The 10,823-nt window shown below is 41.3% G+C and overlaps 1 protein-coding gene across 3 annotated transcripts in view; it reads right to left on the bottom strand.

The window, feature by feature from the left end:
• Positions 1 to 3,672: 3,672 nt before the first annotated feature.
• LOC145356315 (hexosaminidase D-like) overlaps positions 3,673 to 10,823 on the bottom strand; it is a 31,244-nt gene continuing 24,093 nt past the window's right edge. For 2 of the 3 annotated variants that reach the window (XM_080208920.1, XM_080208922.1), the window contains 4 exons: positions 10,007 to 10,082; positions 8,406 to 8,507; positions 4,964 to 5,053; positions 3,673 to 4,818 (listed from right to left, as the gene is read on the bottom strand). In XM_080208920.1, coding sequence (XP_080065046.1) covers positions 4,650 to 4,818; positions 4,964 to 5,053; positions 8,406 to 8,507; positions 10,007 to 10,082 — 437 coding nt within the window. In that variant the 3' untranslated portion in view covers positions 3,673 to 4,649. The remainder of the gene's footprint in view (positions 4,819 to 4,963; positions 5,054 to 8,405; positions 8,508 to 10,006; positions 10,083 to 10,823) is intronic. The other variant, XM_080208921.1, reaches the window with a different exon arrangement.

Genomic DNA, 10,823 nt, shown 5'->3' with positions numbered 1-10,823 from the left:
TTAAGAGGCTGGGTCACTAGTTTTGACATTATAAAAGCCTTGAGTCAACAGGATTGAGGAATGGAGCAGCTGGTTCCTATACTTAATCGTTCACGTGCTGATGATAACTGAACCTGGGTAGTCAGTTGCTGGGAGATTGCACTGAAAATCTGAGTTGATTGTGAGACTCTGCTCCAAACCCCAGCATTTCAATTGAATGTGAAATGTGACTGTCCCATTTAATTAAAAACACTGCAGAAGTATAAATGCTTCATATTATTTTTGGTGGCATTCTGACATTGACAGAGGTTGCTTCATTCAAATATTTTGACCATCATTTGGACCAAGTAATTTGATTAGCTGCCATTTTTAAAATATTAAAACTGCCTTTACAAAAATTAATGTTTTAGAGCCAATGCAAAGATTGTTAATTTATAAAAAGCATTATCCATTTGAGGTACACTCCTTTGCAAAAAAAAGTATTTAATCTGTTAAGCAGGTTGCATCTTTAATTGTTGCTTGACTGCTTTGTTGGATCTAGTTTTGGTGTGTAGGATATATAAACACAGAAGCAGAAATAGGCTGTTCAGCAATTTAAGCCTGCTCCGCCATTCATTAGAAACATGGGTGATCATCCCAACTCAGCAGCTTGATCCCATTTCCCCACCCCTTATCCTTGGATCCCCTTTGCCTCAAGTGCTGTATTTAACTCCTTATTGAAAACATATGTTTTGGTTTCAGCTGCTTTCTGTGGTAGTGAATTCCATAGGTTTACCATTCCTTGGGTGAAGAAATATCTACTTATCTCAGTCCCAAAAGGTTTACCCTGTAGCTGTAGACTGTGATTCCTGGTTCTAGACACTCCCACCATCTGGGACATCTTTCTTGTATCTATCTAGTCTTGTTTGAATTTTATAGGTTTCTGTGAGATTGCCCACCTTCCCCCCCCACCAAAAACATTCTTCTAAACATCAGGAAATATAATCCTAACCAACTCAATTGTTCCTCATGCATCAGCCCTGCCATTCCAGGAATTAATTGGCACTCCCTCTGTAACAAGAATATCCTTCCTCAGCTGAGGTGACCATAACTGCACATACTATTTTTAGTATGGCCTCACCTAGGTCTAGTATAATTGCAAGACATCCCTGCTTCTGTTCTTAAATCCTCTCATTATGAAGGCCAACATACCATTTTCCTTCTTTACCACCTGCGGCACTTGCATGCTTATCTTCAGTGAGGACACTCGGGTCTTGTTGCACGTTCTCTTCTCTTAATTTGTAGCCATTCAGGTAATCTTTCTTCCTATTTTTGTTACCAAAATGGATAACCTCACATTTATCTACATTATACTGCATTTGCCCACTTGCTCAGTTTGTCCAAATCATATTGGAGCATCTCTGCCACTCACTCTCCCAGTCAGCTTTGTTATCTGCAAATTTGGAGAAATTACATTTGGTGAAATTACATTTGGTTCCCTCATTTGAATCATTTATATTGTGAATTGCTGGGGTCTTAGCACCAATCCCTGCACTGCATTTGGTAAATGACTCATTTATTCCTACTCGTTGTTTTCTGTCTGCCAAGCGGTTTACTATCCATCACAATATACTACCCCCCAATCCTGTGTTTTAATTTTACATGCTAATCTCTTATGTGGGACTTTGCTGAAAGCCTTCTGAAAGGCCAAATAAACCACATCCACTGGCTCCCTCTCATCTAGTTGTCTTTCAAGTGTTTCAGTAGATTTGTTGAGCATGATTTCCCTTTTGTAAATCCATGCTGACTCCATTTGCTGCTGCCACTATTTACCAAGTGCTTTGCTATAAAATAACACCGATTTCAGTATATGGGCTGGATTCTCCACCTTGCCTGCAGTTGGGAATGAAGTTTTGGCTGATTGCCAAGTTTTCTGTTCTCACTGACAGTGGCAGCAGGGTGTGAATGGCCAGAGAATTGTGGCCAATATGTACTGAAATCAATGTGTGGGGTACTAAATTCCATTTTATGGAAGCTTGTGTTGTCAGTGGCCAACATTGTGTCCCCATCCCACTCTTTATCTCATCCATCTCCATGCACAATTCCCAGTCCTTCTCCCATTCTTTTTCCTCTCCGCTCCCTTTCGGTGGGACCAGTTAAGCATTTCCCACAATTAACTGACTAAATATTATATTTCATCTTGATTCCCAATTTATGATGACATGAAAGATTGTTCATTTAAAGCAATAATCCAACATAATTACGTAATCTAGATGTACAATAAGAAGTCTCAACAGCAGGTTAAAGTCCAACAGGTTTATTTGGAATCACAAGCTTTCAGAGCGCTACTCCACTCATCTGAGGAAGCAGCAGTGCTCTGAAAGCTTGTGATTCCAAATAAATCTGTTGAACTTCAACCTGGAGTTGTGAGACCTGTTACTGTGCTCATCCCAGTCCAACGCCAGCATTTCCACATCATATTGATATGTAGGTTAACATAGTGCAGAATAGTGGCTGCACAGCTTAATCTGTACCTTTTACTCTGCATCCATCAATCACTATTCATCTTCAGAATCAGGCTTGTTTGCCTGCATATAATTCAAATGACAAGCCAATTACAATTGTCATTTAGAACAAATTACGTTTAATGACACCATTTTTCAAGCCTAGATGAGATTCCAGTTTTAGAAACTGTGTGCATGAAATCAATTTGAGAATTTAGAATCCTGGAATTGCCTCCTCAACACCAACAATCATAAGGACTGCAGTGGTTTGAGATGGTTCCATCAGGAGCACTGACTTCCTAGGGCAACAATGGCAGCCTCAGCAATATCACCCATATAAGCCAACAAATACAAAATACATTGTGGTGGAAAACAGGTTGGAGACAAGGGTATACATTTGTGGCATCTTGCATGCCAGGTTCCAAAACTGCTCTGTATGACTTTGGAGCAGAGTCCAGATGTCTTATTCTAGGAAAAACATTTCTTGTGTTCCTCCCAGCAGCCATGTTGCCATTGTTGTCATGTGTATTTGGCAATAAAATAGGACCTGGGTTTGGTTCCCCACTTGGGTCACTGTCTGTGTGGAGTTTGCACGTTCTCCTCATGTCTGCATGGGTTTCCTCTGGGTGCACTGGTTCCCCTCCACCCCCAGTCCAAAAGATGTGCTGTTTAGGTGTTGCCCATGCTACATTTTCCCTCAGCGTACCTGAATAGGCGCCACAGCATAGCGACTCGGGGATTTTCACAGTAGCTTCATTGCAGTGTTAAGATAAACTGATTTGTGATACTAGTAAATAAGCTTCAAAAAAAATCTAACATACAGAAATGACTTAATGAAAGATGGGACAATACTGGAAATATACATCAAGAATAATAAATTAGGTTTTTGACAGTACAGGAATAAATGATAATGCACGAAGGTTAAGTGTATATTTAGTATCCCCGACTATCACCAAATGCGTTCTAGGCATATCGACTCCATACTGCTATAACTTTAAAATCCCAGAAAGTTTCTCTGATCTTTTATCTGTCATTTTCACACATACAAACTTTTCAGATATCTCAATATTTGAATTACTGTACTTGTGCAAAATAATTTGTACTGCTGAAAATGATTACCCTTCAGATGACAATGATTTGCGGTGATGAAATAGAATTTCATTGTTGAGGCAGGTGATGGAAATGTAAGGAAACTATTTAGACCAAAAAGTTGCATTCAACCAATTTATTCATTCACATTTGGTTTTTAACATTAACATTTTGCTTTGCATATCCAGAGGAAACCAACACATAGTGACCCAAGCCAGGAATTGAACCTGGGTCCCTGGTGCTGTGACATAGCAGTGCTAACCACTGTGCCTCCACCATTTGCATGGAATGGTGGAGCATGTTTGAAAGGCCAAATGGACCACTACTGCTTTTTTTAAAAATATTCTTTGAGACAACCAATTTGCTCCACACACACACACACAACAGTCTGTGATACTGGGAGCAATGCTGCTGTATCAGAATCAAATTGTGGAGTGGCAGTGATCGTGGTATTAACCATTATAGAGTCATAGAGGTTTACAGCATGGAAACAGGCCCTTTGGCCAACTTGTCCTTGCTGCCCTTTTTTAACAAAATACCTAAGCTTGTCCCAATTGCCTGCATTTGGCCCATATCCCACTGTAGACAGTTACACGGGTAAAATGGGTAAACACTTTTTAAAAGATAAAATGCCTCTACTACTACCTCTGGCAGCTTATTCCAGACACTCACCACCGTCTGTGAAAAAACTGCCCCTCTGGACACTTCTGTATCTCCAGCCTCTCGCCTTATGTAGGAACTCCCACCATAGGAGATGAAATAGCCAGAGTAAACTGAACACAGTGGGTGGGATTCTCCAATCTCATCCGTGGTGGGACCCATGACGAGGAAAATTTAGCATCCAGCCAAAACTACTGTTAGTGGCACCAGCCACGAGCAAGGAAGATTTTGACCAATATGTTTGGATGGATTGGGCTTGATGAACTAAATGCCTCGCCCTTAATTCATGCTAAATCTCTCTCACACACACACATTAAATTACCATGTGGCTGGATTTACCTTGATTGAAGCTATCGTAAATTAGCAAGGTCATGCTTTCAAATTAAACACTTCAGCATTACGTTGTTAAAAAACACTTCATTTAGTTGTGTTTTTATTTTAAGTCCCCGATGCCAAAGCTTTGTCCATATCTTGTACAAAGTGTTGCAACCTTGTCAAGGTTGGGTTGACGTGTTCTTCTTTCCACTCTTCCACAGTATCTGGATAGTAGATTTTTTCCAGTGCCGTACTCAACTCAAACACGACGCGCTCCCAGTTTACGTGAGCACTGAAAGAGGGTCGTTAGCCATTATTACTCCATCATAGTAATCGTCTTAATATCATGTAGACAATTCATTTTAGATCTAGTCTAAATAGTCAATATTTCAAGATTTTTGGTGCATATAGATGATACAAATATAGTGTCAACGTACCTTCTGACCGCTCCTTCAAAATGTCGAAGCATAATTGGGTGAACAAACTTCTTTTTTCTGTGGTAGTTACTGAACCATCCTTTTATGTACCTAATTAGGAAGAAGTGAAAAGATTGAAAAGTATTTTGTATGTTCTATTAAGTTTCACCGCAGTATTACATTTTCTAAAACAAAAGAACTGTCAATTTTACACCATGTTCACATTGTAAAGCGGCTTCAGAGTGTTTCATAGACAATGAGGTATTTTTGATGCGTTGTCATCATTGTTCACTGGACCGCAGTGGTAGCTGTATTGTGCAAAGCGGTTTCCACAAATAGAAATGAGCTAAATGACTGGATAATCTGTTGCTGGCATTAGGCAAGGCATGAGGGTTAAATGTTACCAGCAGACCTGATCTGGTCCACTATATCTTCAAGTAGTTCAGGAGATTTTACATTCATCTAAACAGGCCCAGGGGGCCTCAGCTCAGTGTCTGATCCAAAAGACAATGTAGCATTCCTTCAGTTCTGCTCAGATGCATTCCCACTGATAGAGGTCCCATTGAAGCACATCCAAAGAAGAAAGAAAATTACAGCACAGGAACAGGCCCTTTGGCCCTCCAAGCCTGCACCGACCATGCTCTCCGACTGAACTAAAACCCTCTACCCTTCCAACAATCGTATCCCTTTATTCCCGTCCTATTCATGTGTTTGTTTAAGAGTATCTGCTTCCACTACTTCCCCCAGCACCCACCACCTTCTGTGTAAAAAAAAAACTTGCCTTGTACATCTCCTTTAAACCTTGCCCCTCGCACCTAAAACCTATGCCCTGTAGTAAGTGACTCTTCCACCCCGAGAAAAAGCTTCTGACTATCCATTCTGTGCATGTCGCTCAGAATCTTGTAGACGTCTATCAGGTCGCTCTTCAACCTCTGTTGTTCCAGTGAGAACAAACCAAGTTTCTCCAACCTCTCCTCATAGCTAATGTCCTCCATTCCAGGCAACATCCTAGTTAATTTTTTCTGTGTCCTCTCCAAAGCCTCCATGTCCTTTCCAAGTGGGAGTAAATCCTGTCTCACAGAATCCTCTGCAATAATTTCCCTATCGTTGACATAAAGCTCACTGGCCTGGGTTATTCTTGCTACCCTTCCTAAAGATTGACTATTCTCCAATCTGGAATCTCCCCTGTAGCCAGTAAGGATACAAAAATTTCTCTCAAGGCCCCGCAATTTCCAGCCTTGCCTCTCTTAGTATTTTGGGATATATCACATCAGGCCCTGGGGACTTGTCTACCTTAATGTTTCTCAAGAACCCCAATACCACCACCTTTTTGATCTCAAACTATCTACACACCCTTTCCCAGTTTCATCATCCACCAAGTCCTTTTCTTTGGTGAAAACTGATGCAAAGTACTAATTTAATACTTCACCCATTTCCTCTGGTTCCATGCACAGATTCCATCCCGTCGTTGAGTGGGCCAACCCTCTCCCTGGCTACCATCTTGCTCTTTCTATATTATATATAAAACCTTGGGATTTTCCTTAATCCTGCTGGCTATTGGTAATATCTGGGTATTATTTCCCTGTTCACTGGTGTCACAATTTTTCAAATTGTTACCAACTGATATCAAGATAAAATGGCTGAAATTGTCCAATGATGAATATGTGCCTTAAATTGTGTATACTATTTGCAACGTCTGCCTTCTAGCTCAGCGATAATGTTTGGTAAGGTAAATGCTTGGTAATTGGTGATTAATGAAAGCAATAAACTTAACATTACACAAAATATAGGCCATGCTGAAGTCATTATTAAAGTTACATTATTAAATAGAATCCCTACAGTGCAGAAGATGACCAATCAGCCCATCGAACTTGCATCAACAACAATCTCACCCTGGCCCTATCCCTTCAGCCCCACGTATTTTACCCTGCTAATCCCTCTAACACAAAGGGGCAATTTGCCATGGCCAATCCACCTAACCCGTACATCTTTGGATTGAGAGAGGAAACCGGAGCACCTGGAGGAAACCCACGCAGACACGGGCAGAGTGTGCAAACTCCACATATACAGCCATCCAAGGGAATTGAACCTGGGTCCCTGGTGCTGTGTGACAGCAGTGCTAACCATTGTAGCTCTGCAATTCATATTTTAGGGTATAACAATAAGGCCTATAACCATAACATAACATCATATCATCATAACATTAAGTTTTCAAAAGCAAATTGTGAAATGAAGTGGAAAGAACTGCAGAAATAAAAAGAACAGGATTTCTCACTGTAGTTAATACTCTTAAGTAGGTTAATTTCTGTGTTAAAATAATGCCAATTGGAAAATATAAAAGACTACCATGTATGTAAAGATGGCATTGCATTGTTGAGCAAAGTAACAGGAGCTTTAAATAGGTTCAAGCTTTCATTGAACCAGCAGAAAGGGGAATTTCACGTTATGTATCAACATGTTTATTTTAGTGTCACAAATATGTTGCATCTTTTTGCTGTCACACATCACTTGGATGAGCACAAACCGTCATCACAAATACATAGGCCAGATTTTGCACTTGTCAGACGCGGATGGGTACACGTAATTAAATGCTGTATTCTGCTGTATTTCATATGGCTTATCCAGACTGAATGCTCAGCAGTTGGGTCATCGTTCAGACTCCGGCCTCCACTACTGCACGGTCAGTCAGAGGAGACCTTGGGAACAACTTTGCAAGCAGGATCTGTGAGAATTGCCCTTGGAGTGATGCTGCACCTAAACTGTGGGAACAGCTTTCGACATTTCTTTTCTTTAAAAAAAAATGGCAGATTCTTAAGGCAACTTGATGGTTATGTTTTCCTGATACCTACCGCCACAAGTCTGATGCAATGCATCAGGAGAGGTTTCAGGCCCCATCTTTTGTAAACACACAAACCCTAGGCCAGGAACCTGGTTTGGGTTAGGGACAAAGATGTATGGGTTGGGTGGATTGGCCATGCTAAATTGCCCCATAGTGTCAGGGGGACTAGTTTGGGTAAATACATGAAGTTATGGGGCATGGGCCTGGGTGGGATTGTGGTTGGTGCAGACTCGATGGGCTGAATGACCTTCTTCTGCACTGTAGGGATTCTATGACAGGGATAGAAGTTCCAACTCTTCAAACAGGCCTGAAAGCCCAAGCCTTAAAGTGTCCAGGGAAATAGAATTCAAAAGATGTGCACGTCGGGTGGATCGGCCATTCTAAATTGCCCCTTAGTGTCCCTAGATGTATAGTTTAGGAGGAGTAGTATCGTAAACACATTGGGTTACGGATTTGGGTGAGATAGTGTATTGGAGAGAGTCGGTGCTGGCTCGATGGGCCAAATGGCCTGCTTCTGCACTGTTGGGATTTTATGATTGAACACTTTGCACTTTTTCTGTCAGTGTGTTAACTGCCAACATGTATGAAATTTAACAAAACAATCAAAAGAGGTGCAGCTCTTACATGTTTTCTTCGAGGAGTTTATCAACAGACTTCTGAAGGGTGATGATCTGAGTTACACGGTTGAATACATCACTGCCTGGAAAACTGCCAGCATCTTCACTGCTGAAAAAGAAATACATTACCTTCCACTTAATTTAACCTTTTAACTGTCATCTCATTTTCTCCAAGCTCTAATTTTTTCCAATAAACTTGTCCTCATTTTATGATTTTATTTAACATTACATTTTATTGACATGATGTAGCAAGATAATTGCCAAAGATTTTGACAGTTTAATGTTCAGTTATTGCGAGGCGGTCAGTTATAAAAATGCTTAAAGAAATCGATCAACTTCATTGGAGTGAAAGCTATTATTGTATCTTTGTTCATGGGTAAATTGCAGCGTTAAACGTCCTTTATATTTTCGGCTGAGTTTCTTGCAGCATGAATGGTCCCTGCAGCCCCTGGCTAAAAGGTCAGTGCGGGGGTGGGTGGGAGAAGAACAGCTGTTCTGCAGAAGTTTAATGGCTGACTGGCCATTAGTAATTTGAAGTGGTACAAGACGCCCCATCTCAGAGAGCTGTCAGCCCATCAGAGGCTGTTAGCTCTCCAGTAGTGGAAGGGTCAGTGTTCCTGGTGGCATGCTGGTACTGTTTCAGCGCTGGAGGAGCACTGTGCTTGTTTGCAAATTCCTGGGGGTTAAGGCAGGTATATAAAGGGCCATGGAGGGAGGGGAGGGCAGCCAAGGAATAGTACACCTTGTGGGAGGGTCCTCTGATGATCCCAGGGAACCCGTTAAGGAGGAACCTTCAACCCTTGCCCACTCTAACCTGGGAAATCAGCTAGGCTGACTGCCTGGTACGGGCCACTCTAGTTGCTGGTTCAATCCTAGTGGGCAACGCAGTGGCATAAATGGTTAACACCGCTGCCTCATTCCAGGTTTGATTCCCAGCTTGGGTCACTATCTGTGCAGAGTCTGCATGTTCTCCCCGTGTCTGAGTAGGTTTCCTCCCACAATGCATCCAGACATCTTTAGATGCATGATAGTTCTGAACTTGAGCTGTGCTGAAGAAAGAGACAGGCCATCAAAACTTTTTGCCTTGCACTCATCAACACAGCTCATAAGAAATTATCAACAGTAATGGGAAAACAACAATTTATATTGCATGAGAGAGTGCTGATTGGTGGAAGCATTGCCGTGGGGAACGTAGCATGGGACAGTTAACTGCCCAGATCTGTTCAAATTAAAACCGGATAGGTCAACTCTGGTCAAGGCAATTCCCTGAGGAGTGAACCAGGAAATCTCTGTTCTCTCTATGCTTTTGCTTAATGAAAAAGGTGCAACGTGTGGGCATGTGCCTTCTGTTTGCAAAGAAGAGAGGCCATTGCGTGCATTTTCTTACATGTCATTCCTATAACAGATGCCTGAACACAAACAAATCCAAACAGACCAGAGCAACAATAAACTCTTGCGGATTTAATTGGCAACACAAAGTGGAAGAAATTCAGATAGAGCATCAATGAATCGTAGTTTCCTCTAACAATTTAATATTTCAGATTTTTTTTGTGCATTTGAAATGCAAGAAGGCAGATAATATCCCAATGAAATCTATTCACCAGTTACCTTACAGAGTTAATCTTGAATGCTTTGAATCCAAGACAGCTTTTCACAAAGTTCTCTTCCTTTTCAGAGAACCTACCTAATTGGAAACATGGAAAATGTCATTTATTAAAAGCCAGAGTAACAACAATTCTTGTCCTAAAACTTTGAAATTTGAGTTCTGCCTTTATTCCACAAATATTGGATTCTCCTAAAGCTCATTTTAATCGAACAATTAGGTTATATCAAAAAACCTCCATGTATATCCACTCAAAAGCAAAAGCAGAGAATTTTTAATTTTGTCCATAATTGGTTCTAGTTCTGCATGGACTTCATTTGGGGCTCAAGCTCATAAGTGTACTTATATACTATATTCCTCCCATACTTGATAACTTTAAAACGGTTCACAAAAATCAAACAACCCTGCTTCTGGATAGGAGAGAATGTGATATACGACATAATCATAGAAACCCTACAGTACAGAAAGAGGCCATTCGGCCCATCGAGTCCACACCAACACAATCCCACCCAGGCCGTACCCCCACATCCCTACATATTTATTCACTAATCCCTCAAACCTATGCATCTCAGGACACTAAGGACAATATTAGCACAGCCAGTCAACCTAACCTGCACATCTTTGGACTGTGGGAGGAAACCGGAGCATCTGGAGGAAACCCACACAGACACAAGGAGAATGTGCAACTCCACTCAGACAGTGACCCAAGCCTGGAATCGAACCCAGGTCCCTGGAGCTGTGAAGCAGCAGTGTTAACCACAGTGCTACAGTGCCGCCCATCATACCGTGATCTCATCAAAAATATTCTAAATGCTGAAGAAG

This window comes from Carcharhinus amblyrhynchos, chromosome 21 (assembly GCF_965287045.1).
Source record: "Carcharhinus amblyrhynchos chromosome 21, sCarAmb.v2.hapA, whole genome shotgun sequence".
Lineage (NCBI taxonomy): Eukaryota > Metazoa > Chordata > Chondrichthyes > Carcharhiniformes > Carcharhinidae > Carcharhinus > Carcharhinus amblyrhynchos.
The sequence above is the reverse complement of the archived record's forward strand: the minus strand, read 5'-3'. Positions and strand labels throughout refer to the sequence as shown.